The 26,526-nt window shown below is 67.7% G+C and overlaps 1 protein-coding gene across 1 annotated transcript; it reads left to right on the forward strand.

The window, feature by feature from the left end:
* Positions 1-436: 436 nt before the first annotated feature.
* PLCH2 (phospholipase C eta 2) lies at positions 437-25,378 on the forward strand. The gene is made up of 21 exons (XM_055137832.1): positions 437-573; positions 9,500-9,646; positions 10,077-10,319; positions 10,400-10,530; positions 13,920-14,090; positions 15,062-15,155; positions 15,246-15,449; positions 15,655-15,775; positions 19,388-19,559; positions 19,625-19,732; positions 19,830-19,997; positions 20,722-20,802; positions 20,981-21,063; positions 21,239-21,336; positions 21,404-21,586; positions 21,757-21,864; positions 22,003-22,127; positions 22,192-22,276; positions 22,685-22,831; positions 22,984-23,063; positions 24,256-25,378. Exons 1-21 carry the CDS (start codon positions 543-545, stop codon positions 25,246-25,248), a joined length of 3,573 nt encoding a protein of 1,190 aa, XP_054993807.1. The 5' UTR covers positions 437-542; the 3' UTR covers positions 25,249-25,378.
* Positions 25,379-26,526: the final 1,148 nt, after the last annotated feature.

Raw genomic sequence — 26,526 nt, forward strand, 5'->3', positions numbered from 1 at the left:
CTGCCCTGGGGCCACTCGGTGCCCTGAGCCCTGTGCTGTGTGGGACGCCCCCTTGGGCTCTGGGGGCGGTGCGCCCTTGGGACTGTCTTCTGAGTGGCCAGGCCATCTGCAGAGCCCAGGCCGTGGGGCGCAGGACTGGAAGGCAGAGCAGGACAGGGGTGGGCTTCCGGGCACTGGGGGAGGGGTGGCCGAGCGCGTGGTCCCTGCCCGGCAAAGCCCCTTCCCGGGCGCGGGGCAGGACGGCGGCGGCTGGGGCGCGGAGGGCACGAGGGCTGGCGGGGGGCAGCGGCGGCCGGGGCGCGCGCGCGTGGGAGGCACTCGGGGCGCGGGGCGCGGGTGGCGTCCCGCGCGGGGCGGGCAGGGGGTGTGGTGGGGCGGCACGAGTGACAGCGCCCTCCGCGCGCGTCGCCTTCCCGGGGCGCAGCGCCAGCGCGCACCGCCCGCCGCGCGCACCGCCCGCCTCGGGCCGCCGAGCCGGCGGGGCGATGCCGCCCGGGCCCCGGCGCCGCTGACCGCTGCCCGCGCCCGCCGCCGCCGAGACAATGGACGCGGGAGCCGCCCCGCCCAAGCACAGTAGGTGCCGCCGGGGCCGCGCCGTGGACGCGCGGGGGCGCCGCGGGCGGGCGGCGGGTCGCGGCGCGAGGAGGGCGCGCGCTCGCCTCGCCCGCGGGGGCCGCGCGCCCACCGGGGCGGGGGCGCGGGCGGGGGCGGGGGGGCGCGCGCCGGCTCCGGGACACTCCCCTGCAACTTTCCTGCGGGGCCGCCGCGGAGGTCCCCGGGGGCCGGGGCCTGACCCCACCCCGCACGGGCTGCAGCACCCGCCGGACCCCGGGGTCTTGGCGGGAGCCAGGGTCCCCCCACTACTGCCCGCCCCGGCCGACCTCGGTGTGGGCGGGGGTCAGCAGGCGAGCACGGTGGGGAGGGGGGGCCAGAGCTGCAGCAGGACGCTGGGAGGTCGCAGGTCCGAGTCCTGTCCACGCCTGGCTCTCTCCTGGGCTGTGTCCACCTCTTGCTCGGGAGCCGGTGCTGTGTGCCCTGGTGCCCTGTGCTGCGGCCACCGTCCCTGGTGCCCAGACTGGCCTCAGGGGCACTTTGCACCTGGCTGGGCTGTGGAGGCAGCTGTCCCCCGCTGGTGCTGCTGTGCTGACCCCGGCAAGACCCACCTTGCGGTTCCTCCATCTGACCCCACTGGGAAGGGGCGGCTGAGGCGGGTCTGGGACCTGGCCCGCAGGACACGGCACAGCCCACACCCCCGTGCCTGAGATGGCCGTGCAGCCAGGGGGAGAGGGGGGCCCTCCTGCTTGGGACCCTCAGCCCTGGCTGCTAGGAGACCCCTGGGGACAGTCCAGGGGGTGCTGGGAGCCGTGGGCTCGGGTTACATAATCCCCGGCCGGGTGTGCGGAGCCTCTGCCGGAGAGTCGCAACTGGGTTTTGCTCTTTAATGTCTGCAGACCCCGAGCTGGGCCGCACCAGGTGTCTGCGGGCAGGCCCCCTCCCCTGCCCCCCTGTGCCCACCGCAGCCCCCCACTCGGGCCTGACGGGGGAGGGGCTCCTCCGGGGCCCAGGTGTCTCCTGCTGAGACCCCCGGCTGTCCCTGCATGGACGGTGCCCAGGGTGGCCCCAAGGAGCCCACGCAGGTGGCCTGGGGCTCTGGGCTCCGGCGGGCCACTGTGCCTGGCAGGGCCGAGCCGAGGGGCTTGGGCAGGGCAGAAGCACTCCCGGCTCAGGGGCCAGGCAGGCCACTGCCCTGCTCTGCCGCCCCCCGGCTTCCCCTCGGCCTGTTGTGTAACGTCCCCGGCACAGAGACTCCCGGGAGGCTGCAGCCCGAGTCAGCGCGGCCTCCGTCCCCTCTGCCCACCAGCACTGGCCGCCCACCCGCAAGCAGAGGCCGGCAGGCCCGCTGGGCCCAGCGCCCCCCCACAGAGGGCCAGCAGGGCCCCTGCTCCTCTGCCTCCTGCCCACCCTCTCCGCTCCCAGCAGCCTCCGGGGCTGATTCGGGGTCTCCGCCCCCACAGATCAGGCTCTCACACCTGTTTCCTGCTCCGCGGCACAGACCCCTGTGGGCGGAGGCTGGGGGCTTCTGGGAGACAGCCCCGGGGGCTCTGCCAGGTGGAAGCTGCGGGGCACAGAGGGGCCTCAGTCCCCGAGCCAGCATGCACAGCACATGGGGAGGACGTGACGACACGCACATGTGCACATGGGCATGACGCATCCATGCATTCACACAGCGCAGCAGCAGGGCACATGCACGCAGGGCCATGTGGAGTGACAGCAGGGCACACGCAGGACTATGCACATGTGTGCATGTGAGGACACGCACACGGGCCACGTGCACGCGTGTGCGTGTGAGGACAGCAGGGCACACACGGGCCATGTGCACACATGTGATGTGAGGACAGCAGGGCGCACACAGACCATGTGCACGCGTGTGATGTGAGGACAGCAGGGCGCACACGGGCCACGTGCACGCGTGTGATGTGAGGACAGCAGGGCACACACGGGACATGTGCATGCGTGTGATGTGAGGACAGCAGGGCGCACACAGACCATGTGCACGCGTGTGCATGAGGACAGCAGGGCGCACACAGACCATGTGCACGCGTGTGTGTGAGGACAGTAGGGCGCACACAGACCATGTGCACGCGTGTGTGTAAGGACAGTAGGGCGCACACAGGGCCACGTGCACGCGTGTGATGTGAGGACAGCAGGGCGCACACAGGGCCACGTGCATGCGTGTGCGTGAGGACAGCAGGGCGCACACAGACCATGTGCACGCGTGTGTGTGAGGACAGCAGGGCGCACACAGGAGGAGCTTCACATGGCACACGTGTGGGGCACACACCCGCTCCTTGTGGGGGCTGAGCTTGGGGCCAGGGCTCCTCCTTCTCCCCAGGTTGAAGCCGTGGACATAGGCCCCCCCGAGTGGCTCTGGGGCTGCCTCTGGGCTGCCCTCAGGGTCCTGCCTGCCGTGTGTCTACATGCCTGGCCAGCCGCACTCAGGACTCTTGTGCTGGCCCAGGCTCTGCTCGCAGAGGCCGTGCTCATGTGGGCACGGACAGGGCGTGTCCAGCAGGTCCCTCAGCGCCCTGGGAGCTGTGCGCTGTCACCGGGCTGTGTGGAGCCCTGGAAGGCTCAGTCCCCCTCCCCCCGCAGCTGCTTGGGGGACCCAGTCTGGGGCTGGGGGTGGGCTTGTCCTCCTAGAGCCCCACATTCCCGAGAACCTCTCAGGCCAGAAGTCCCGGCCACGTGGGGCCCTCTCGGAGCCCGCCCTGGGGTGAGTCAGGCTGAGCTGCCCCGGGGCGAGCTCTGAGCTGCACCGTCAAGCCCACGATGTCCAGCTCTGACCGGGCTCCCTGTCCCCGCTGTCCTCGTGACAGGCACGGCCGTGCTCCCCACTGCTCCCGGGGCCCCACAGGGCAGCCCGCCCCCTCGGGACACACTGGTGACAGGCAGGAGGGACAGCCCGCTAGCACTGGGCAGCCCCCTGGAGCTGGGCTCCAGGACCCCAGCTTTCAGGCGCTGGAGCCTTGCCGAGGGCCAGGGTCTGGGGCTCCCTGGGCTGTGAGGGGCCTCGGGGGCACCCAGGAAACACTCCCGGCCCCTGGGGGCTGAGGACGGCCCAGAGGCGCTCTCGGCCACAGCTCTCGGCGTGAGGTAGCGTGTGGGAACAGTGACGCGGGGTGACGTGGGGTGGACGGGTAGCAGCAGTGGGGGCTGGGCTGCTGCCCATCTCTGTTAACACTGACCGCAGCACAGCGGTGCCCTGTGGGCTGGACGGGGGTTTCCGAGGGGCTCGGGGAGTCCCGGGCAGCCTCCCTTGGCCACAGGTGGGCGGGAAGGCAGAGACCCTCCCGAGAGGTGGGGGGCTGTGACCCCCGTGTGCCCTCTCCCCGCCCGGCGAGGCTCAGCGCGGGGGTGCAGCGGGCGAGCGCGTGCGTGCGTGTTTGTGTGTTTGGGGTATTTTTAAAGCGGGTTTGCAGCTGGCTTTGACTCAGCCCCCTACTCTGGCGGGCGGCACGCGCCCCGGGGTTATTTTGGGCTCCGCATTCATGACGATTGTTCTCGTCCTCTCAGCAAAGTGCCCCGGTGGGGAGGGCCTCTGGGCTGACCCCGGGGAGGTTTGATTTGGGTGAGGGGCGCATGCCTGGCCCCCAGGCCCAGCCGCGGCCGGAGGGGGCCTGGCCTTTCCATACCTTGTCCACAGGGTGCTGCCCCCTGGGGTCAAGGGTCTGGGCAGCCCTGGGGACCGAGAGTGAGTGGGCTCCCGAGGGATGGCCTTGGCCTTGGCAGGGGTGGGCGGTGCCCTTTGCCCCTGGTGTGCCCGCTGTCAGATCTGGAGCAGCCCAGTGTCCCCGGCCACAAACCCAAGGTCCTCCCGGACTCTGGCTGGGGACCCTCCGGCCTGGGGCATTGGGAGCCCGGGGTCTGCTCTGTCCTTGGCTGAGCCCAGATGTGGGGGGGCTGACCTCGGGGGTCCACTCGTGGGCAGGGAACGACCTTTGACCCCATATGAGGGCCCCTGCAGGCGGTTTGGCCCCGTCTGCACCTGGGGTGCACCCAGAGCCCTCCACCTGCCCCTGCACCCCGTTCTCCGTCTGCCCGGGAGAGAAAACGAATATCTGCTGTGGCGCGGGGCGGCCGCCGGGGGGCGGGGCGGGCAGGAGGGGCTCCTGGAGGTGACCGCGCTGGGCGGCGGCCGGAGGCAGGGCACCCGCGGGCGCCCTGAGGCTGGGAAGGGGCCGGAGCGCGGCTGCGCACAGCGGTGTGCTGACTCAGCGTGGGGGCTCGGGGGACGCCCCCCGCCCTCTGTCCCCGCGGCCCGGACAGGGTGCCAGGGGGGCTCTGCCCTGGCGCAGGGCTGAGGCCCCGCGTCTGCTCGGTGCGGGCCTGAAGCTTTCTGCCGCGCCCCGGGGGCCACGGTGCGGCCAGGGGACAGCCCGGGCCGGGGGCCCAGCAGCTTGCGACAGACCTCGCCAGGGACAGTGGGAGGCGGCCGGCAGGGGCCGCGGTGCCGTGCCCCGGAGTCCTGCTTCTGTCGGGGTGCCAGCAGCGCGGCTGTGCCCGAGCACGCGGGCACAGAATCTAGGTCAGGCTGGTTTGGGGGCTGGGCCAGGCAGGCTGCTCTGCGCTTCCCCGGGGCCACTGCGGCCTGGCCAGGCCCCGCTGTCCTGAGGGCGGGGGAGGATGGGCTGGGGTCTGTCTGGGGGGGCTCCCCCAGGCACCTCCCCCCTCCCATAGACTCGTCCAGAGATCGCCTCTCTGGCTTCTGCTTGGCCCGGCTGCCGTGCTGGCCCCCGGGCCCTGTCCCTGCTGCTGCCTCTGGCTGCCCCTCCCGGGCTCTCGGCCTCAGCTTAGGGGCCTGCGGGCTTCTCCCCTTGGGGCCAGTCACGTCCCCTTGGGCCTCTGCAGGAGGCCAAGCTTGTGTCCACCACCTCAGCTGCTGTCCAGGCTCCAGGCTTGCTTGGACAAACAGGGAAACTGAGGCCCGAGCAGTGACTTCCCAGGGCTCACCGGGCTGAGGGGTGCTGGTGGGAACCGTTTCCCAGTGCAGGCTGGAAGCTGCACGCGGGCACAGCCAGGAATGTGTGAGCATGTACGAGTGTGTGCAGGCGAGCATGCGTGTGTGTAAGCATGTATGAGCATGTGTGAGCAGGTACATGTGAGTGCATATGAGAGCGTATGAGCATGTGTGAGTGTATGTCAGTGTGAGTGTGTGCGTGTGAGCATGTGTGTGTGAGCACGTACGAGTGTGAGCCCATGTGAGTGCACATGAGAGTGTATGAGCGTGTGTGTGTCAGTGTGTGCGTGTGAGCATGTGTGTGAGCATGTACGAGTGTGGGTGAGCGTGTGTGAGCGCATGTGAGTGCATGAGTGTATGTGTGTGTGAGTGGATGTATGAGCATGTGAGTGTGAGAGAATGTGTGTGAGCGTGTGAGTGTGAGAGAACGTGTGTGAGCGTGTGAACTGCCCCTACATGCTGGCCCGTGGGGCACTGAGGGCCGTGGGGTGCGGCGAGGATGCCGCTGTCTCCGGCTGCTCTGCGCCCACAGGCCCCGTGCCCCCTCAGCCCTGCCGCCAAGCCCTGCCCTGGCCTGGGCTTCCGTCCTGGACAGCGTGTTTCTCTGGGCAGCAGGGCCAGGCCAGCCCCCCCTGCTGAAGCTCCATTCCCGCTCTGTGCGGGCCAGGCCGACGCAGCCCAAGGGGCAAGGGTGCCTCCTGCAGGGGGCAGGGAGGGCACGGGGAGGGGGCAGCGGGCAGTCCCCGACGCTGGGCTGAAGCTGGTGCCGCCTCAGGGGGACGGGGGAGGTGCTGTCCGCCAGGCCCCCGGGGGGGGAGGGGGCGTGTGAGGGTCAGCACAGCTGGCGCTGGGGGGACACAGGTGGGGATGTCCCTTCTGAGCCCGGCAGGGCGAGACCTGTCGGTGTCGCGGTGTCCGGGCGCCAGAGCAGCCGGGTCAGGCTGGGCTTGGCACCGCCCCTGAGGCCTTGAAGGGTTAATGCGGGCGGGATCTGCCCAGGGTGGGGGGTACGCGCCCAGCCCGGACCCAGGACAGGGAGGCAGGGGCGGGGGCAGTGAGCGGAGTGCCTGTGGCTGACCGCTGACCCTGCAGGGCAGCGCACCAGGTGCCCAGCTCCGGCGGGCCGGCAGGGGCCTGGCGGGGTGGGCGTGGGGGAGGGGCTGCCTGGCTGCAGGTTGTAAGGGGGGTGGGCACCACGCCATCGGGTCCTGGGGGCTCTGAGGTTCACCTGAGCTCGGCCGATTGAGCACTGTGCCTGGCTCCGCCGCGTGCCGGTCACGGGGGGCCTGGGCAGACCCACTAGCCGTGGTGCGGGGCGGTGGGCGCTGTCCTGGAGCGGGCCCTCAGCAGAGCCCGGCGCCCGGCCCGCACAGCGCCAGTGTGGGTGAGGGGCTGGCCGGCTGGGGGGCGCAGGGATGAGTAACAGGCGCTCCGCGTGGGCTCCGGAAGGGACACGCTGCCGAGGCAGTGCCCGCGTGGGCTCCAGAATGCGGCCCCTCAGCCTGTGCCCGAGGCGGGCGCCAGCTCAGAGCACGGGCCACGGCGACCCTCGCAGCCCCCGCCCGCCGCAGAGAGGCAGGCTGTGGACTTGTGGGGGGGTGGGGGAGCCGCGGCGGGTCCTTCTGTTTCCGCGTGTGGCTCCGTGCCCGCCGGCCGCCGTCCAGCCCTGGCAGCTGCCACCGCCCCCGCTGGCCCGGCCCCTCCTCCAGATTGCAGCCCCTCCCCCCAGCTTCCCGTGCCCCACCTGGGCTTCTCAGGAACGGGCCCAGGGGCTGCGGGGAGACCCATGCCAGCCCGCTCTGCCTGCAGGGCTGGGGCCATCAGAGGGCCAGGGTGGGGCCGGGACGGAGGGCGCCGGCGTGGCAGGGCACCGGGAGGCACCGTGGATGTCACTGCGGCTGGCTGCATCCTGCTGGGATCGCGGGTGGGGGGCAGCGCAGTGAGGAGCACCCCAGGACCGAGCGTCCCGTCCCCTGCATCTGAGCTGGGGGGCACAGGCCTTCATGCCTGCGGGGACCTTCTCGCAGGGCCAGATGCCACCAGGCGAAGGGACGGCAGAGCAGCTCAGGCCAGCACCCCCTGAGACCCCCTCCAGCAGCACCCGCACTGAGCCCGGGTCAGAGCGGCCCCCAAGCCCCTCCCAGTGGAACGAGCACAGTGTGGACCACCCAGGCCCACCTGCAAGCCCCCGCAGGCCCAGGGGAACCTACCACTGTCCCCGCATTGCTCTGCCCTCAGGGTGGGGGCTGTGGCCACGCACAGCCCTGTAAGAGAACAAACCGCAAGGCACAACTGTCCCCCAGCCTCTGTCCCCCCACTGTCCCCGTGTCCCCCAGCCTCTGTCCCCACAGCTGTCCCCCACTGTCCCCCAGCCTCTGTCCCCACAGCTGTCTGTCCCCGTGTCCCCCAGCCTCTGTCCCCACAGCTGTCCCCCTGTCCCCCAGCCTCTGTCCCTACGGGAGTGGAGGGGGTGGGACACTAGGGAGCAGGTGAGGATATCAGGGTCCGCCTTGCCTCTGGACCTCGAGGGCACAGCCTGTCCCAAGCGCCTCCTCCTCACAGCTGGCCCTGCCCACCGCCAGTCCACCTGCCCCCTGGCGTGTCTGTCCCCAGGCCCTGTGGCACAGAGAGCAGTGGCCACCAGCACGGGGGGCACCCGGTGTGTGTAGCACCGTGAGCCCCGTCCACCCACCTGGGGGCTGCAGGGCCGGATCTGAGCACCTGGGACCCACACGAGGGGCCCAGACACAGGGACAAGGCCCATGGGGCCGTGCTGGGGGGCTGGTGGGGCCCAAGCACCCTGGACCCCCAGAGCAACGCCAGGCAGCCAGAGCCACAGGACGGGGCACACGGGCCCAGGGGAACGGGAACTGAGTGCGAGGAAGACGTGGAGGGAGCCTGGGAACCAGTGAGGCTGGCGGTGCCAGCGGGCAGTAGGCGCCCAGGGCAACAGCTCACCACCAGACAAAAAGCCGCACCGCGGTCTACACTCAGCACCCACCCAGCACCCGGCCCAGCACCTCGGTCTGTGCCCAGCACCCAGCCCTCAGCACCCAGCCCTCAGCACCCAGCCCTCAGCACCCGGCCCTCAGCACCGCAGTCTGCGCTCAGCACCCAGCCCTCAGCACCCAGCCCTCAGTACCCGGCCCAGCACCGCCCCGTCTGCTCCAGCTGCCTGAGAGGGCTGCACGGAGCTTCGGGAGCCCTGACCCTGACGTTAGCCTTTGGGGCCAGGCCCCCTCTACTCACCCCCCGCCCCTCTCACATTTGTCCCCTCTGTGTCCCTGAGGCTCACTCCATCGCCTGCAGCCTTATGGGGTCCCTAGGGGCTGGTCATATGAATGGGGTGTGGGGGTCCCTAGGGGTTGGTCACATGAATGGGGTGTGGGGGTCCCTAGGGGTTGGTCACATGGATGGGGTGTGGGGGTCCCTAGGGGCTGGTCACATGAATGGGGTGGGGGTCCCTAGAAGCTGGTCACATGAATGGGGCGTGGGGGGCCCCTGAGGGGTCAGGTGAACGTTAGCAAAGGGCACCCCTGGGCTTGGGCTCTGCAGGCAGATGTGGTGCTTCAGAGCCTCTGGCTGGGCACATCCTCCTCTGGGACACCCTGCGTGTGCAGGGGGGATGGGGAGGGGAGGAGGGAGGAAAGGGGGGAGGATGATGAAGGTGGCAGGGGAGGGGCGGGGGGAGGAGGGAGCAGGGCGAGCCAGGTGCAGAGCCCGGCTGGAGGTCCTGGGTGGCTTGGGGAGGCGGTGTGGGGGCCTGTCTCAGGGGAGAGTGCGCTGGCATCACCCCGGGCTCCGAGCTGGCCCGTCCAGGCTCGGAGTGGCCCTGCCGTGCGTCCTGTCTGCCCAGTTCTGTCGTGCGCCCTCTGCTGGACACATGAGTCGTGCAGGACGGAGCTGGCCGCTGCACTGGCGGGACTGGGCTCACTGCAGTCTCGTCTGTCTGTCTGTCTGTCCGTCTGTCTGTGGGCCCAGTGGAGCACTGCATGAGCGCCATGCAGGCAGGGACGCAGATGGTCAAACTCCGTGGCAGCTCCAAGGGCCTGGTCCGCTTCTACTTCCTGGACGAGCACCGCTCCTGCGTCCGCTGGCGGCCGTCCCGCAAGAGCGAGAAGGCCAAGAGTGAGTGGCATGGCAGGCTCTCCCTGGACCCTGGCATAGCAGGCAGGAGGGTGCCCAGGCCTAGGGCACAGGGTGGACCGTCTGTGGTCAGGGAGGGACAGGTGTGTCCTCAGCACCCGGCACCCTGGAGGTCTGAAGGACAGGGTGACGCTGAGTCTCCTGGGGCGAGACCAAAGAACATGGGGGGCCGGGCTGCCATGCAGGGAAGGGAAGGGGCACGGGTGGGGTCATGACCTGTGGGCGAGGCCAGACCCAGAGCCCTGTGTTGGCTCAGCCTCTCGGAGGGCCCCTGCAGGGGGGCAGGGGGGGGCCGGGGCCCCCTGCTGCCCGGTCTGCATCAAGGGCCCTGCACCCCCAACCCTCAGGGACCCGGGCCGGGTCCTGGGCGCGGGGACCTGGCTGTGACCGTCCCCCCGCCCCCCGCCCGCAGTTTCCATCGACTCCATCCAGGAGGTGAGTGAGGGGCGGCAGTCGGAGATCTTCCAGCGCTACCCCGACGGCAGCTTCGACCCCAACTGCTGCTTCAGCATCTACCACGGGAGCCCGCGGGAGTCGCTGGACCTGGTCTCCCGCAGCGGGGAGGAGGCGCGGACCTGGGTCACAGGCCTGCGCTACCTCATGGCCGGCATCAGCGACGAGGACAGCCTGGCCCGGCGCCAGCGCACCCGCGACCAATATCCTTGGGGCGAGGGGCCGCGCGGGGGGGGGGGTGGGGGGCGCCCTGCTCCGAGTGTCGCCCCTAACTCGCCCCAAAGTGGCTGAAGCAGACGTTCGATGAGGCGGACAAGAACGGGGACGGCAGCCTGAGCATCGGGGAGGTGCTCCAGCTGCTGCACAAGCTCAACGTGAACCTGCCCCGGCAGCGGGTGAAGCAGATGTTCAAGGTGAGGGTGTGCGAGTGTGAGGGTGTGAGGTTGCATCCACTCACACAACCTCACATGCTCTTATACAACCTCACACACCCTTACACTTGCACACACATCCACTTACACACACACACCCTCACTGGGGGTGGGGCCGCACTGGGGCGGGGCTGCAGCGTAGGGCGGGGCCCGCACTGGGGGCGGGGCTGCAGCGTAGGGCGGGGCCTGCACTGGGGCGGGGCCCACACTGGGGGCGGGGCTGCGGCATAGGGCGGGGCCTGCACATAGGGGCGGGGCCTGCACCATGGGGCGGGGCCTGCAGCATAGGGGTGGGGCCAGCACCATAGGGACGGGACCTGCAGCTTAAGGAAGTGGAGGCTGGGCCTACAGTGTTGGGGGCCTGGGGCGGGGCCTGCAGCACAGGGGCTGTGCGGAAGGGGCAGTGGCTGTGGGTCTTCCAGCAGACAGCACTGACACAGCCACCTGCCCTTCAGCACACCTCACAGGTTCTCACTGGTGGGGCCTGGGGCCCCCGGGTCCTCCTGCATCCCCTACGGCTCTTGGCACCCACCATTAGCTGCTTCTCTCCCTGCAGTCCCTGTCTGGGAGTGGAGCCATGCCAGCAGTCCTGGTGACAGGTAACCTGCCAGGGCTAGGCAGCTCCTGGTGCTGCTGGAGAGTGTACCAGGCCTACCCAACACACACACACACACACACACACAAAACCTCACACACCCTCACACACTCGCACACACATCCACTCACACACACACACCCTCACACAGTCACACACATCCACTCACACACACTCTCACACCTTCACAGTCACACACATATCCTCTTACACAACCTCACACTTGCACACACATTCACTCACACACACTCACACACCTTCACAGTCATGCACATATTCTCTTTTTTTTTTTTTTTTTTTTTTTTGCTTTTTGGGTCACACCCAGCAATGCACAGGGGTTACTCCTGGTTCTACACTCAGGAATTACCCCTGGCGGTGCTCAGGGGACCATATGGGATGCTGGGATTCGAACCTGGGTCAGCCTGGGTCGGCCGCATGCAAGGCAAGCGCCCTACCCACTGTGCTATTGCTCCAGCCCCGCACATATTCTCTTATACAACCTCACACACCCTTACACTTGCACACACATCCACTTACACACACACACCCTCACACTTGCACACACATCCACTCACACACACACCCTCACACAGTCACACACATCCACTCACACTCACACACCTTCACAGTCACACACATATCCTCTTACACAACCTCACACACCCACACACATCCACTCACACACACACGCCCTCACACAGTCACACACATCCACTCACACACACTCACACCTTCACAGTCACATATCCTCTTACACAACCTCACACACCCTCACACTTGCACACACATCCACTCACACACACAACCTCACACTCGCACACATCCACTCACACACACTCACACACCTTCACAGTCACATATCCTCTTACACAACCTCACACACCCTCACACTTGCACACACATCCACTCACACACACAACCTCACACCCTCACACTCGCACACACATCCACTCACACAACCTCACATGCTCACATATATGCGCACCCACAGGCACACACCCTCACACGTGCACTTGCACGCATGCGCTCAACCTCAAGTACACTTGCACACACATACACTTGCATGCATGCATTCACAGAAAGTAACCTGAAATACTCGCATGCATGCACTCACAGACACAAACCTGCACACCCAAAAAAGAAACACACGTACAAGTCAGCACTCACACTCATGCACACAGTCACACATATACTCACATGTTCACATGTGCACACTCACATGCATATATACTCAAATTTATACAATCACTCGCATACCAATGCACATGCACTGATATGCAGTCATGCTCATTCACACTCATACTGCACTTACATATGCCCACCCACATACATGCATGCTCACACAAACATGTCCTCAGACACGTGAACATATATGCACTTGTACTCGCATACATGCAGATGTATACCCTGCACACATGCACACTCATGCACACACAGCACTGACACACACATGCACACTTACACGTGCTCACTGGATAAATGCACACACATATTCTCCAGCCTCTCCTGCCCACTCATACTGCTCAGGCAGGCCCAGTCTGGTGGTCAGCGGTCATTCTTGGCCAACTCTGAGAATGCGGGTTTGCAGGAAAATGGGGGGCAGGGTGCTCTCACGCTGCCAGCTAAAGATGGGTGTCCATGCCCCGCCCAGGCCAGCCACCCAGCCCCGCCCAGCCCAAGTCGAGTCAGCAGGCTGGCACGCGGGCCGAGCCTGGCAGAGGAGAGGCGTGGGCTGGCCTGGGATGGGGCAGCACGGGTTTCTGGGTTCCCAAGTCCCAGGCGAAATCCCTGCTTGGAAACGACCTTGCCAGGGACTGGGCCCGCGCTGTCGCCCTGGAGGCCCCTGATGGCCCAGGAGGCCTTGTCAGCTTTGGCCAGACCCCTTCCAAGAAGCCTGTTTGCCCACAGCCCAGGGAGCACAGGTGGGCTCTGGCCTGCAGGCCCTGAGCCAGACAGCTCAGACTGTGTCCTTCCGCCCGTCCGTGCCAGGCAGTGCTTGGCACTCGCCTCTCCAGCTGCCGGGGCCCGGGGTGCTGTCTGTAGTGGGGGTGCACACCTGCTGGGAGGTCCAGGGCCGCGTCCTGTTGCGGCCGCCCCTCAGCAACAGAAGGAGAGTGGGGCTGCCTCAGCCCTGCTCCCGCCACGTCCACGCGCGTTCTGGTTCCCACCTCAGGCCGGGAAGGCGCTCTCAACCGACTCCCTGGGTGCCCCCCTCCTGCCTCCCCATCACCAGATGCCATGGCTCACATGGGACCTCAGGGCCCGCCCATGCCACCTGGCACCTTGCGGGGTGGGCCGAGCCCGCTCCACAGGATGAGCTTGGGGACTGCAGGGACTTCCTCCCCCAGGGCTGGATCTCTGCCCTGTAGACTAGAAACGCGTGCAGCACCCTTGGGGGCTTCTCCCAGAGACCACGCACCTCAGCCTTTCCCCGGCTGCAGGCTGTGGACGTTGCTCTGTCGTCTTGTCTCTCCCGGGCTTGGCCTTTGTTTGTTTTTTTTGCTTTTTGGGTCACCTGGTGATGCACAGAGGGTTACTCTTGGCTCTGCACTCAGGAATGACTCCCGGCGGTGCTCCGGGGACCCTATGGGATGCTGGGGATCGAACCCAGGTCGGTCGCGTGCAAGGCAAATGCCCTACTCACTGTACTGTCGCTCCAGCCCCATGGGCTTGGCCCTTGGTGTCCGTGGGGAATGACGTCACAGTGGGCACTCCTTGAGCCACTGGGGTCATGAGAGGTACGTGGGGACAGGGCCCCTAAAGGCTGGCATTGCAGGAAGCAGACACAGATGACCACCAAGGGTCCCTGGGCTTCGAGGAGTTCTGCGCCTTCTACAAGATGATGTCCACCCGCCGAGACCTCTACCTGCTCATGCTCACCTACAGCAACCACAAGGACCACCTGGACGCCGCTGACCTGCAGCGCTTCCTGGAGGTGGAGCAGAAGGTGAGGCTGACCGTCCACATGCCACTTGACGTGTGCGGCTGGGCACATCCAGTGTGGCCAAGCATGTCCACAGATGTCTGAACACATCTGTGTGTGCCTGAGGGTGTCCACAGACGACTGTGTCCACATGTGACTACACTCACTTATGTGCGGCTTAGCATGTCCACGTGTGACTGAGCATGTCCTTGTATGACTGTGTCCACACATCACTGATTGTGTCTGTGCATAACTGAGCGTGTCAGTGCTTGATTGTGCTCACTTATGTGTAGCTTAGAATGTCCACGTGTGGCTGAGCAAATCCACGTGTGGCTGAGAGAGTCCACGTGTAGCTGAGAGAGTCCACGTGTAGCTGAGAGAGTCCCTGTGTGGCTGAACGAGTCCACATGTGGCTGAGTGTGTCTACATGTGGCTGAGAGGGTCCATGTGTGGCTGAGCATGTCCACGTGTGGCTGAGCAAGTCCACGTGTGGCTGAGCATGCCCTTGTATGACTGTGTCCCCGCATCACTGATTGTGTCTATGCATGACTGATAGTGTCAGTGCTTGATTGTGCTCACTTATGTGTAGCTTAGAATGTCCAAGTGTAGCTGAGCGAGTCCACGTGTGGCTGAGCATGTCCACGTGTGGCTGAGCATGTCCACGTGTGGCTGAGCGAGTCCACGTGTGGCTGAGCGAGCCCACATGCAGCTGAGCACAGAGTGGAGGAGGGGGACCGCAGCCTGAGATTCGGGGGCCCAAGTCCATCTGCCCACGGGCTCTGCTCTGCTCCTAGCTGTGCTGGCCAGGACTGCCCTGACCCCAGACCTGGGCCCCTCTCCTGGTGGGGCGGGTGGGGTGGTGGGTGCAGCTGGAGCCTTGCTCCAGGGCCCTGTAGCCTCGAGGGGTCCGAGCAGAGGCATGTGGGGCCCGGCCTGGCTGTGGGACTAGTGCCTGCGTGGAGGACGTGGCCAGGACCGTCCCGCTTGTGCCCTAGATGGCAGGTGTGACGCTGGAGGGCTGCCGGGACCTCATCGAGCAGTTCGAGCCGTGCCCGGAGAACAAGAGGAAGGGGGTGCTGGGCATCGACGGTGAGCGGAGCCCCCGGGGGTCCTGGGAGGCCTGCAGCAAAGACTGCGGGGCGGCCGAGCCCCTTCCCTGAGCCCCTCGGTCTCCCCCAGGCTTCACCAACTATACCCGGAGCCCCGCGGGCGACATCTTCAACCCCGAGCACCACGGGGTGCACCAGGACATGACGCAGCCCCTGAGCCATTACTTCATCACCTCGTCCCACAACACGTACCTGGTGGGCGACCAGCTCATGTCCCAGTCGCGCGTGGACATGTACGCCTGGGCCCTGCAGGCGGGCTGCCGCTGCGTGGAGGGTGAGCTGCGGGCCCAGGCAGTGGTGGGCGTGGCGCGTTGTGGGCGGGGCGGGGCGGGGCTGGTCGGGTGGGCGTGGTATGTGCGCGTTGTGGGTGGTGCATTGTGGACATGGGCGTGGCGAGGGGCGTGGCCTGGCAGGCGTGGCGAGGGGCGTGGCCGGGTAGGCGGGGCTGCCGTTCCAACCTCCCGGCTCCGGCTCCGCAGTGGACTGCTGGGACGGGCCGGACGGGGAGCCCATCGTGCACCACGGCTACACCCTGACCTCCAAGATCCTCTTCCGAGACGTGGTGGAGACCATCAACAAGTACGCCTTCGCCAAGAACGAGTGAGTGCTGACGCCGGCGCGGCCTGCCGGCGTCCAGACCGTTTCTGGAAGGGGGCGGCAGTGCCCGCACCCCGGCGGGCGGGCACTGCCCAGGAGGTGCCCCGTCCTGCAGCTCCAGCCAGGGGCCCCGAACCCGCAGGGCGCAGGCGCCGCGTGTCCTTGAGGACAGCACGCTGCCCAGCTGCCCCCACGGCCCTCCTGAGGCACCTCCTGCCCTTCGCCCTGCGCCCCTGCGCTCTGAGACGCCGGTGCCCCCGCGGCCTTTGCCTTCGTCGTTCATTTCTTGGTCCTCTTCTGCGGGGCCCAGAGACCCGGCGAGCCGTCCTGGCCTCCGTGTCTGGACCAGGTGCCGTGGGGCTGGAGCGGTAGCACAGCGGGTAGGGCGTTTGCCTTGCACGCGGCCGGCCCGGGTTCGATTCCCGGCATCCCATATGGTCCCCCGAGCACCACCAGGGGTAATTCCTGAGTGCAGAGCTAGGAGTGACCCCTGTGCATCGCCGGGTGTGACCCAAATAGCAAAACAAACAAACAAAACCACAAAGCAAATAGACGGGTGCCGGGGTGCCGGGGTGCCGGGTGCCAGGTGCCCGCGCTCAGGCTCCAGCCCGTCCGTGGGGCACCGCGTCCGGCCCTGGCGCGTCCGTCTGTGCTGTCCGGAGCCTGACGCTCGGCCAGGCTGCCTGTTCCTGGCTCTCAGAGACGCCCCTGAGCCGTGTGCCCCGGGCCCAGAAGTGCCCCCGCGCCCCGAGGCCTTGTGGGCACCGCCCGCTCGACAGCGCGTTTGTTACGGCGGGGAGCTGGCCAGGTGCCCTGCTTCTGCCGGGCGGCCACGTCGCTGTCGCACTCCTCAGCGTGCCACGTGGGGGGACTCAGGCCCAGAACGCCCGGCAGTGGTCGGTGGTGAGTCAGCCCTTCTCAGTGTTTCCGGAGCCCCAGCAGGGGCTGGCGTGTGCTCCCAGGGCTGCCCGTGCCGCGGTGCTCCCTTGGCTGTGCTCCCCGGCGTCTGTGGCAGGTCCTTGCAGCTTTGGTGCTCACTCACTGAGCACTGTTCTCCGTGATTCACCGATGCGTGGCAGTGCCCTCTCCAAGTAGCCTGTGTCCTGAGTTGTGTGGGCTCTGGGGTCTGTAGGGGAACGCTCGGCCTTGAGTCCCGTGCCCCCCTGCAGAACGCCGTGCCAGGGGTCTCGGTGCTTTGGGTGACGTCGCCGTGTCTGAGGGGAGGTGGCATTGCCCTCTCTCTGAGGGGAGGCTCTGTCTGAAGGAAGGTAACATTATGCTCTGTCCGAGCAGAGTGACACTGCCAGGTCTGAGGGGTGACCTTGCTTTGTGTATGAGGGAAATGTCATTGTTCTGTCTGATGGGATGACTTTGATCTGTGCCGGAGGGGAGGGGACATTGCTCTCTGTCTGAGGGACAGTGATGTTGCTCTCTAAGGGAGGGGATGTGATGTTGCTCTTTGTCTGAGGTAATATTACTCTGAGGGGAGGTGACACTGCTCTATGTCTGAAGGGAGGTAATGTTGCTCTGTGTCTGAGGGGGCTGACAGTGCTCTGAGGGGGCTGATAGTGCTCTGTCTGAGGGGAGGGGGTGTTGCTCTGTCTGAGGGGTGACCAGTGGGTGGTTGTGTGTCACTCTCACCTGCTTCTCAATTCTGGAAGATTGGCGGGTATGGGTGGGGAGTCCTTTTCCTCAGGAACCACAGTCTCTGCCAACCTTGGCTGCCCTCCCTGAGGGCTCCCCGGGGGGCGTCAGGGGCTCCCAGTGTGGGTCACTGTCCTGCTTCCTCAGATGAGCCATTTCGGGTGCGTGAGTCTAGACTCCGTCCCGCTGTCCAGCCCCTCGCAGGTACTCGGGGCTTCTCGTACATGAGCACCCGTCCCCAAATACGCATCTCGTCCCCCCTCAAGTACTCGGTGTTTGGAGGGGCCCGTGTGCAGGTGTTTCTCAGGACCTCTGTTACTAACACTGTTATGTCGGGCCAGGTCCTCGCCTGGAGGTGCCGGGGCGACTCCCGCACGGTGTGCTGGGGTCACGGGTGCCGGAGTGGAAACAGCATCTGTCTGCTCTGGCCCTCTGAGCCCGCCCGGCCTCTGTGGCTGCCCACATTCCTTTACTTCAGTTTAAGCTGCATTTGTCTGTTAGGGGTCCACACCTGGGGGTGCTCAGGGCTGGCTCCTGGTGCCGTGTGCAGGGCTCACTCCTGGGAGGGCCCGAGATGGAGCCCGGGTCTGTGTGTGCAGGGCACGTGCCTTCTCCACTGCACATCTGGGCCTTCAGGAGCTCGTCAGCAGCTCCTCAGCCCGTGTTATGACCTCACATGTACAGTGACATGCACACACGCACACACACCCGCATGCACACAAGCGCATAGCCGCCTGTCGTCCTGGTGTAACTGGTCGGGCACCCGCCCTGCTGGCACAGCCTCGGGACCCTCGGGGAGGTGGCGTGTGCCAGCCAGCTGCCCCTCTCCTGGCAGAAGGATAGAAGGAGCCACGGGGAGGGGCAGCCCCCCCAGTCCCCACCACCTCTGAGGGGACACACAGAGTCCAGCAGCCAGAGAGCTGCGGGGTGTGGCAGGCCCCGAAACCTGAACGCAGCCTGGGGGCCGCCCCTGAAGCGATGGGGCAGGAGCAGGCACGGACCCCGGGAGATGGGGAAAGAGCAGGCACGGACCCCGGGTGATGGGGAGAGCAGGCACGGACCCCGGGTGATGGGGAGAGCAGGCATGGACCCCGGGAGATGGGGCAGGAGCAGGCACGGACCCCGGGCGATGGGGAGAGCAGGCACGGACCCCGGGCGATGGGGAGAGCAGGCACGGACCCCGGGAGATGGGGAAAGAGCAGGCACGGACCCCGGGAGATGGGGAGAGCAGGCACGGACCCCGGGTGATGGGGAGAGCAGGCACGGACCCCGGGAGATGGGGCAGGAGCAGGCACGGACCCCGGGAGATGGGGAGAGCAGGCACGGACCCCAGGTGATGGGGCAGGAGCAGGCACGGACCCCGGGTGATGGGGAGAGCAGGCATGGACCCCGGGAGATGGGGAGAGCAGGCACGGACCCCGGGTGATGGGGCAGGAGCAGGCACGGACCCCGGGTGATGGGGAGAGCAGGCACGGACCCCGGGTGATGGGGAGAGCAGGCATGGACCCCGGGTGATGGGGAGAGCAGGCACGGACCCCGGGTGATGGGGCAGGAGCAGGCACGGACCCCGGGTGATGGGGAGAGCAGGCACGGACCCCGGGTGATGGGGAGAGCAGGCACGGACCCCGGGTGATGGGGAGAGCAGGCATGGACCCCGGGTGATGGGGAGAGCAGGCACGGACCCCGGGTGATGGGGGCGCCCTTCAGAGGAGCCATGGGCACCTGAGGGCCCCTCCAGCCTCTGGGGTTGCAGGTCACGGCAACGTGGGTCAGGGCTGCTCAGGCCCCGCACCCCCAACCACTGCGCCCCGTGTCTGCTCCCTGCCGTGATCCCTGCGCCTCCCCCGCCCTCCTCCCCACCTGCCGCCCCTTGCTGCTGTGGCACCTGAGGAAGCGTCTTCCCAGCTGCCCCCCTGAGGCGGGGAGGGGCTGGCGCAGGCCGCGACCCTTCAGGGCCGTCTCCCCGGGCAGGTACCCCGTGATCCTGTCCCTGGAGAACCACTGCAGCGTGGCCCAGCAGAAGAAGATGGCGCAGTACCTGAGCGACATCCTCGGGGACAAGCTGGACCTGTCCTGTGTGCACGGGGCGGACGCCCACACGCTGCCCTCCCCGCACGTGCTCAGGGGCAAGATCCTGGTGAAGGTGCGCCCAGGCCGGGAGCCGGGCCCCCGCCTCCCCGCGTGCCGCCCACCACCCCTCTCCCCCAGGGCAAGAAGCTGCCGGCCACGCTCAGCGAGGACGCCGAGGAGGGCGACGTGTCGGACGAGGACAGCGCCGACGAGATGGACGAGGACTGCAAGCTGCTGGACGGGGAGGTGGGGGGCTCGGGTCCCGGGGGGGTCCCCGCCCACCCCAGGCCTGGGCCCAGCTCTCGTGTCCAGGCCCGTGTGCAGCAGGTTCTGGCCCTCACAGGCCTCTGCCAGCCGGAAGCGCGTGGAGAGCGTCGCCAAGAAGAAACTGGACTCGCTCCTGAAGGAGTCCAGGATCCGCGACTGCGAGGACCCCGACGGCTTCTCCGTGTCCTCGCTCGGGCCCCGGGGGAAGCGCGTGCCATCCGCAGCGGAGAGGCGGGGACAGACGGTGAGGGGACCCTGCGCCCCAGCACAGCTGAGTGCAACACGCCCGGGCAAACATGCAGCACGCTCCTTCCAGAGGGTTCCACAGCCGGGGGAGAGGGGACTGCAGCGCCTGACCCGCACCCACTCCCCCTGCACGCCCACCGACCCGCGCCCACTCCCCCTGCATGCGCACCGACCCGCACCCACACATGCCCTCATTGCCTCACCCCTGTCCCGTCTGTGACTGACCAAGAAGCCCCTCCAAGTGGGCTCTACAGAGTTGGAGCTAGGGGCTGTGCCCATGCCCTCAGCTCTCATGCCCAGTTGGTCAGTCCTAGAGGTGGCCTGTCCCGGGAGCTGCCTGTGCCCAAGCCTCATGGGGTGTGTGGCTCCTGGTGCCCCGGGCAGCAGCAGGGGGAGAACACGGGGCCTCTCGGTCTGTGGTCAGCGGGACTGAGCCTGGGGTTCCGTCCATGCTGGCGCCTTAGCTCTGCGGCCTCTGTGTTGGGGTAGCTCCCCTGGGTGTGGGTCACTCGGGCTGGACATCCGGGAGCACGTGAGGGCAGCGTCGCTGGGGGAGGGGCAAGCCCCCCGTGTCTCCTTTCCAGTGTGTGCGCGTGGGGATGGGGGAGGGGCAGGTGCTCCCGCTGCCCTCCCTGCCCCCCGCTGCCGCAGCCCCTCGGCCTGCTTAGAGGCCAGGCTGCCTGCCTGTGTCCCCTCACCCGCGGCTCTGTCCCCTCCTGCAGGCTGAGGAGGCGCCTGGGGAGGAGCCGGGCGCGGCCAGGAGGAACAGCAGGCGGCTCCTGAGCAGCTTCTCCAGGCATAAGGTCTGCGGGCCGAGTGGGGCAGACCTGGAACCAGCCCCCGTGGGTGGGTCCCCGGCTCCAGTGGATGTTCTCCGCCCACCCCACTGGCCATCCTGCGGGGAGGCGCTGGGGACAGGAAGGCCCTGTCCGGCCCGCGGCCCCCGCTCACGCCCTCCTCACCTGGAGCCGTTCTCTGCAGAAAAAGAGCAGCAAGCTGAAGAAGGTGGCCAGCGTGGAGGAGGGGGACGAGGCCCCAGATGCCCAGGGCAGCCAGAGCCGAGGGTCAGTGAGGCACAGCGGCTGGGAGGAAGGCCCGGGCTGTGCTGGTGTGAGAGCTGGCCGGGCCGGCGCAGGGACTGCCCTGGGCGTGGCAGGTGTGCCCGCGGCCCTCTCTGGGTGTTGGAGGCCCAGCCCTGTGCCAAGGGCAGGCCCCCACTTGCGGTCACTCGCCCCGCAGGGCCACCCGGCAGAAGAAGACCATGAAACTGTCTCGTGCGCTTTCGGACCTGGTGAAGTACACCAAGTCCGTGGGTGCCCACGACGTGGACTCGGAGGGTGAGGCTGCAGCTGGGGTGCGGGGGCGGTGCCGCCGGGCGCCCCTGACACTCCCCCGCACCCCCAGTGGTGTGCAGCTGGCAGGTGTCGTCCTTCAGCGAGACCCGGGCGCAGCACATTCTGCAGCAGAAGCCTGAGCAGTACCTGCGCTTCAACCAGCACCAGCTCAGCCGCATCTACCCCTCGTCCTACCGCGTGGACTCCAGCAACTACAACCCGCAGCCCTTCTGGAACGCCGGCTGCCAGATGGGTGCGTCCAGGCCCTGGGGGGCGGGGGTCCCGGACTCGCGCGCCACACGCTGCGAGCGCCAGGGGCCGCACACCGGCCTCTAGGACGAGGGGCGGGATGTGGGCGGGGATGGGGGCGTGGGCGTGGGGAGGCACGCGGCGCGGGTGCTACAGGGGCAGTTTTGCACACAGTGGCCCTGAATTACCAGTCGGAGGGGCGGATGCTGCAGCTGAACAGGGCCAAGTTCAGTGCCAACGGCAGCTGTGGCTACGTGCTCAAGCCCTCGTGCATGTGCCAGGGTGAGCGCCGCGGCGGAGCCCCCAGCTGCTTGCTCTCGGGGACCCCCGGGCCCCGCCCTACCCAGCGCCCCAGCGCGCTTGCGGCCCCTGAAGTTCGCGCGAGGACCCCCTGCACGCTGAGCCGCGCCCCGCCCGCAGGCGTCTTCAACCCCAACTCGGAGGACCCCCTGCCGGGGCAGCTCAAGAAGCAGCTGGTGCTGCGGATCATCAGCGGGCAGCAGCTCCCGAAGCCGCGGGACTCCATGCTGGGGGACCGCGGGGAGGTAGGCGCGGCGGCGGGCGGCGGGCAGGGCCCCTCTCGCGCCGGGCCTGACCCTGCGCCCGCAGATCATAGACCCCTTCGTGGAGGTGGAGGTCATCGGGCTCCCGGTAGACTGCAGCAAGGACCAGACCCGCGTGGTGGACGACAACGGTGAGCGAGGGGCTGCAGTGCGGGCGCGACCTCCAGGAGGGGGCGTGACCAATCGTGTGGTTGGGGGCGTCGGGAGGGGCGGGGCCTCCAGTGTAGGCGGGACCAGTACGATGCGACGGAACTAGACGAGGCCTGGTGTGGGTGGGGCTTTAGGATGGGGCGTGGCCAATGATGTGGTTGGGGCCACCAGAAGGGGCGGGACCTCCAGGATGGGGCGGGGCCTCCAGTGTAAGTGAGGCCCCAGGATGGGGCGTAGCCAATTACGTGATTGGGGCCGCTGGGGGGGCGGGGCCTCCAGTGTAAGTGGGGCCCCAGGATGGGCGGGACCAGTAGGACAGGGCGTGGCCTATGGGGCAGATGGGCGGGGCCCAGGATGGCACCGAAGCGACCTTTCCTGCGGGCGCGCAGGCTTCAACCCCATGTGGGAGGAGACGCTGGTGTTCACCGTGCACATGCCTGAGATCGCGCTGGTGCGCTTCCTAGTCTGGGACCACGACCCCATCGGGCGCGACTTCATTGGCCAGAGGACGCTGGCCTTCAGCAGCATGATGCCCGGTGAGCAGTGGGTGGGGCAGGGTAGGCCCCTAGCCAGCGTGCCCCGAGAAAGCACCGTCCGCAGAGCCCCGGTCCCTGCAGGACGAGGCAGCAGCAGCGGCCTCCTGGAGGTGACTGGGTGGAGGGAGGAACTGAACCCACCCTCCTCGCAGGCTACCGGCACGTGTACCTGGAGGGGATGGAGGAGGCCTCCATTTTTGTTCACGTGGCCATCAGTGACATCAGTGGTAAGGTAAGTGACCGCTGGCCGCCTGTTCTTACAGAGGGTCCCCCAGTCACGTCCCGGCCCATGCTCCTCGTGGGTTGTCTCTCTGCCTGTGAACCAGGCAGTGGGGCTTCTGGCTGGGTGCTGGGACCCATCCCCCACCCAGTGGGTTCTTGCTCAGGCCTCCAGGGTCCTGGTTCTGTGGCCCTCGGGCCTGTGGTGTCTGTCTGCTCTGTTCCGTCTGCTGTGTCCGTGGGCTATGCCCGCGGGCTCTCACTGTCTGTCTCTCTGGTCTTGCAGTGGGGTCTGTGTCCGTCTGCCTTTAGAAGCCAGCTCTGTTAGGAGCGCCCAGGTACCCCCGCGCGGGGCGCGCGGCCTGCACCACTGCATGGCCACCAGCATCTGTGGTTCCCGGCAGCGCGAGGGCCGTGCCGTGACTCTCAGTCCCGCAGGCCAGCAGGCCCAGGGCTACATTTATGAAGCAGGTCCAGGACACCAAGGGCCCTTCGAGGTCCCCGGGCAGGGGCACGCTGGGGCCCAGTGGCAGCAGGCCACTTGCACCCTGGACCTTCTTCTAAATGACCCTCAGCCCACAGGACCAAATTGTCTGGATTTGGGATCTTGAATCGGTGCTGATTCAAGTGCTGGCCACTCTGTGCCTCTGGCCGTGGGGGGCTCTGCATGTGAGGACCCCAGATGCAGCTGCCGCCCTCTCGGGACAGCAGCCGAGCCCAGGACCCTGCTGCCCTCCCCAGCAGGGAGGGTCCTCTGGCCTCTGGCAGGCAGGTGGCACAGGGGCCTGCACGTGGCCCAGACTCCAGGGCTCAGGGGAGCAGAGAGCAGGGCCACATTGGAGAGGCCTGGCAGGAGTCCAGAGAGGCTTCCTGGAAGAGGCAGCATCTATGGAAAGGGGCAGGAAGAAACGAGAGCACAGCCAGAGATGCGAGTGGCTCTCTGCTGGCAGCACTGCTCTGTGGACCCCTGTGCCACCCTCCCTGCCCAGGCCAGTGGCTTCGGGACTTTGTGTATATGTGTGTGTGTGTGTGTAGGGGGAGGGTGCGAGATCTTAGACTCCAGGTCTCAATGTGGGGAGCTGTGGAGGCCGCTGCACCCATCATCAAGACAGGGCAGGAGCCCCGCTGCCCCGGGCCTCCTCCCACGGCAGACAGCCAGTGCCCACCCCACCGTCTGCTGCTCACACGGGCTCCTTGTCTTGCAGGTCAGGCAGACTCTGGGGCTAAAAGGCCTGTTCCTCCGAGGCCCCAAGCCCGGCTCTCTGGACAGTCATGCTGCTGGCCGGCCCCTGGCCAGGGCTCCTGTTAGCCAGCGGCTCCTCCGGCGCACGGCCAGCGCCCCAACCAAGAGTCAGAAGCCAGGCCGCAAGGCCTTCCCAGAGCTGGTCCTGGGCACGCAGGGCCCGGCTTCCGGCGGGGGAGCCCGCGATGTGGGTCCCCCAAGCCCCGGCCCCGCGCCGGAGGCCCTGAGCCAGGACGAGGGGGGCGGCAGCAGCCCCCGAGGTAAGGCACAGGCAGAGCACAGCCCGCCGCAGGCCCGGCCCCCGCGGGCCCCCGCAGCCTCTGGGCCAGCCGGCGTGGCGGCCACCTGCATGAAGTGCGTCCTGGGCTCCTGCAGCAGCGCGGACGCTGAGGGCCTGCGCAGGGAGCGGCCGCCCAGCCCTGGGCCAGCGGGCGCCGTCTGCCAGCAGCCCCGGGCCCGGGCCGACTCGCTGGGGGCCCCACAGCCGGGCGTGGGCGGCCACAGCCCCACGTCCCGGGACTCCAGCCGCCCAGGCAGCCCCGAGGTGGCCGCACGCAGGCAGCCGGGGGCCCTGCAGGTGGAGATGAACGCCCTGTTCGCACAGAAGCTGGACGAGATCAGGAGCAAGTCCCCCATGTTCTCCACGGGTAAGGCCGGCGCCCCACGCTCCGCGCCCTCAGCATGGCTGTGCTTATCCACCCCCCACCCCCCGCACCTGACCCACACCCAGGGCCCAGCGGGGCGGCTTGTTAGTGCCCCCTGCAGTGGCCCCGCTGGCCCTGGTGTCCCCCATCACCACTGCTTCCAGCCCTCTGGCCCGACAGTCCAGGCTGGGGGTGTCCGCGTGTGTCTGCACCTTCGGCCCCCGGTCAGGGCCAGTCCCGACGTCCAGGCTTCAGTTTCCCAGACGTCGCGGGCTGTGGCCACATCACGTGCACAGGCTGGGACTGGCTGAGCCCTAGCTGTCATGAGTGGGGCCGGCAGGGGGGCTGGAAGCTTGGCTGGCACGTGCCCTGCGCCCACCTGCCCCCGCCCCACCCACCCCCGCTGACCACGTGCTCTTTGTCCCCTGCCCCCATGCCGTCTCCTAGTCAGGAACTGAGAGCAGCCGAGTGCCAGGTAACAGCCAGCAGACCAAAGTCAGGCCCGGCCGGGGGTCCGGGCCCTGGGGGTCCAGGCTGGGGTGCCAGCTGCCTCTGACCCCTCTCTCTCCTAACAGATGGCGGCGTCTCCTCTGAGTGCAGCCTGGAACCCATTGTGGAGCAGCTGACCCTGGGCGTGGGGTCCCCGTGCTCTGCAGGGCCGGGCTGCAGAGCACGGGGCCCCCCAGGGGCGGGTGCTCCTGGGCCCTGCTGGCAGCTCAGGACAGGGAGCTGGGGGTCCTTAGGAGGCAGGCTGCGGGCGTGATGGCGGGAACACTGGCTGGAAGAAGGACGAGGGGCCTCCGGGCCACCCCGGGCCTAGGGACACCTGCCCAGGGCCCACAGGATGTGGAGTGAGAGCTGGACACCTGGCGAAGCCCTGGCCAGACCATGGCACATCGGGGGAGCCACCAGCCATGGCAGTGGCCAGAACGAGGCCGCCGAGACAGCGCGTCCATGTCCTCCAGTGACAGTACCCTTGGCTCCAGAGGCCTTCTGGGCCTGCTTGGCCAGTCATCCAGCCGGAGCCGCCTGCAGTCCCAGGAGCAAATCCAGGCTGGCTGCCCCCAGGGTCCGAGAAGCTGTGGACCAGGCTAGCCCCCAGCAGCCGCCTCCCCCTGGCAGGCCTCTCGGACAGCCCTGTGGCCACCAAGGCCCAGAACCCGGGGGACTGACTGCTGAGGTCTCTGCCCCGGCCCTGTCTGCGGGGTGACACTGGTCCTGAGAAGCCACGGTGGCGTGCGTGCCATCGCCACCAGGGCGTGCCTGGGGGCGGGCCCTGAGGGCCAGGAGGGCTGCGGGGAGCTGGACCCGTGCTGCAGGCTGCTCTGGCGCACAGGACGCGGTGGCCATCCCAGAGCTCTGCTCTGTACAGAACGGCTCCCCAATAAACCCGTTTCTCCAGGACACGCTCCCTCCGTGCTGCTAGAGGGGGGCGGGCGAGAGTGGGGGGTTCTGTCTGCGCAGGCGAGTGGCTAGGGCCCGCCTGGGGCCCGGGGCCATTGCGTTCCACTGTGGGGTCCTTCCTGGGTGCCCTCAGCCAGGAGGGGTTCGAGATGCAGGGCCTGGGGCCACGGCCTGCGTGGGGAAGG

This window comes from Sorex araneus, chromosome 5 (assembly GCF_027595985.1).
Source record: "Sorex araneus isolate mSorAra2 chromosome 5, mSorAra2.pri, whole genome shotgun sequence".
Classification (NCBI taxonomy): Eukaryota; Metazoa; Chordata; class Mammalia; order Eulipotyphla; family Soricidae; genus Sorex; species Sorex araneus.

Coding starts and splice junctions, on each gene's coding strand:
- PLCH2 (XM_055137832.1), top strand. CDS start 543: ATGGACGCGGGAGCCGCCCCGCCCAAGCACA. Junction 574..9,499: donor AGCCGCCCCGCCCAAGCACA/GTAGGTGCCGCC, acceptor CTGTGGGCCCAG/TGGAGCACTGCATGAGCGCC. Junction 14,091..15,061: donor TCCTGGAGGTGGAGCAGAAG/GTGAGGCTGACC, acceptor CTTGTGCCCTAG/ATGGCAGGTGTGACGCTGGA.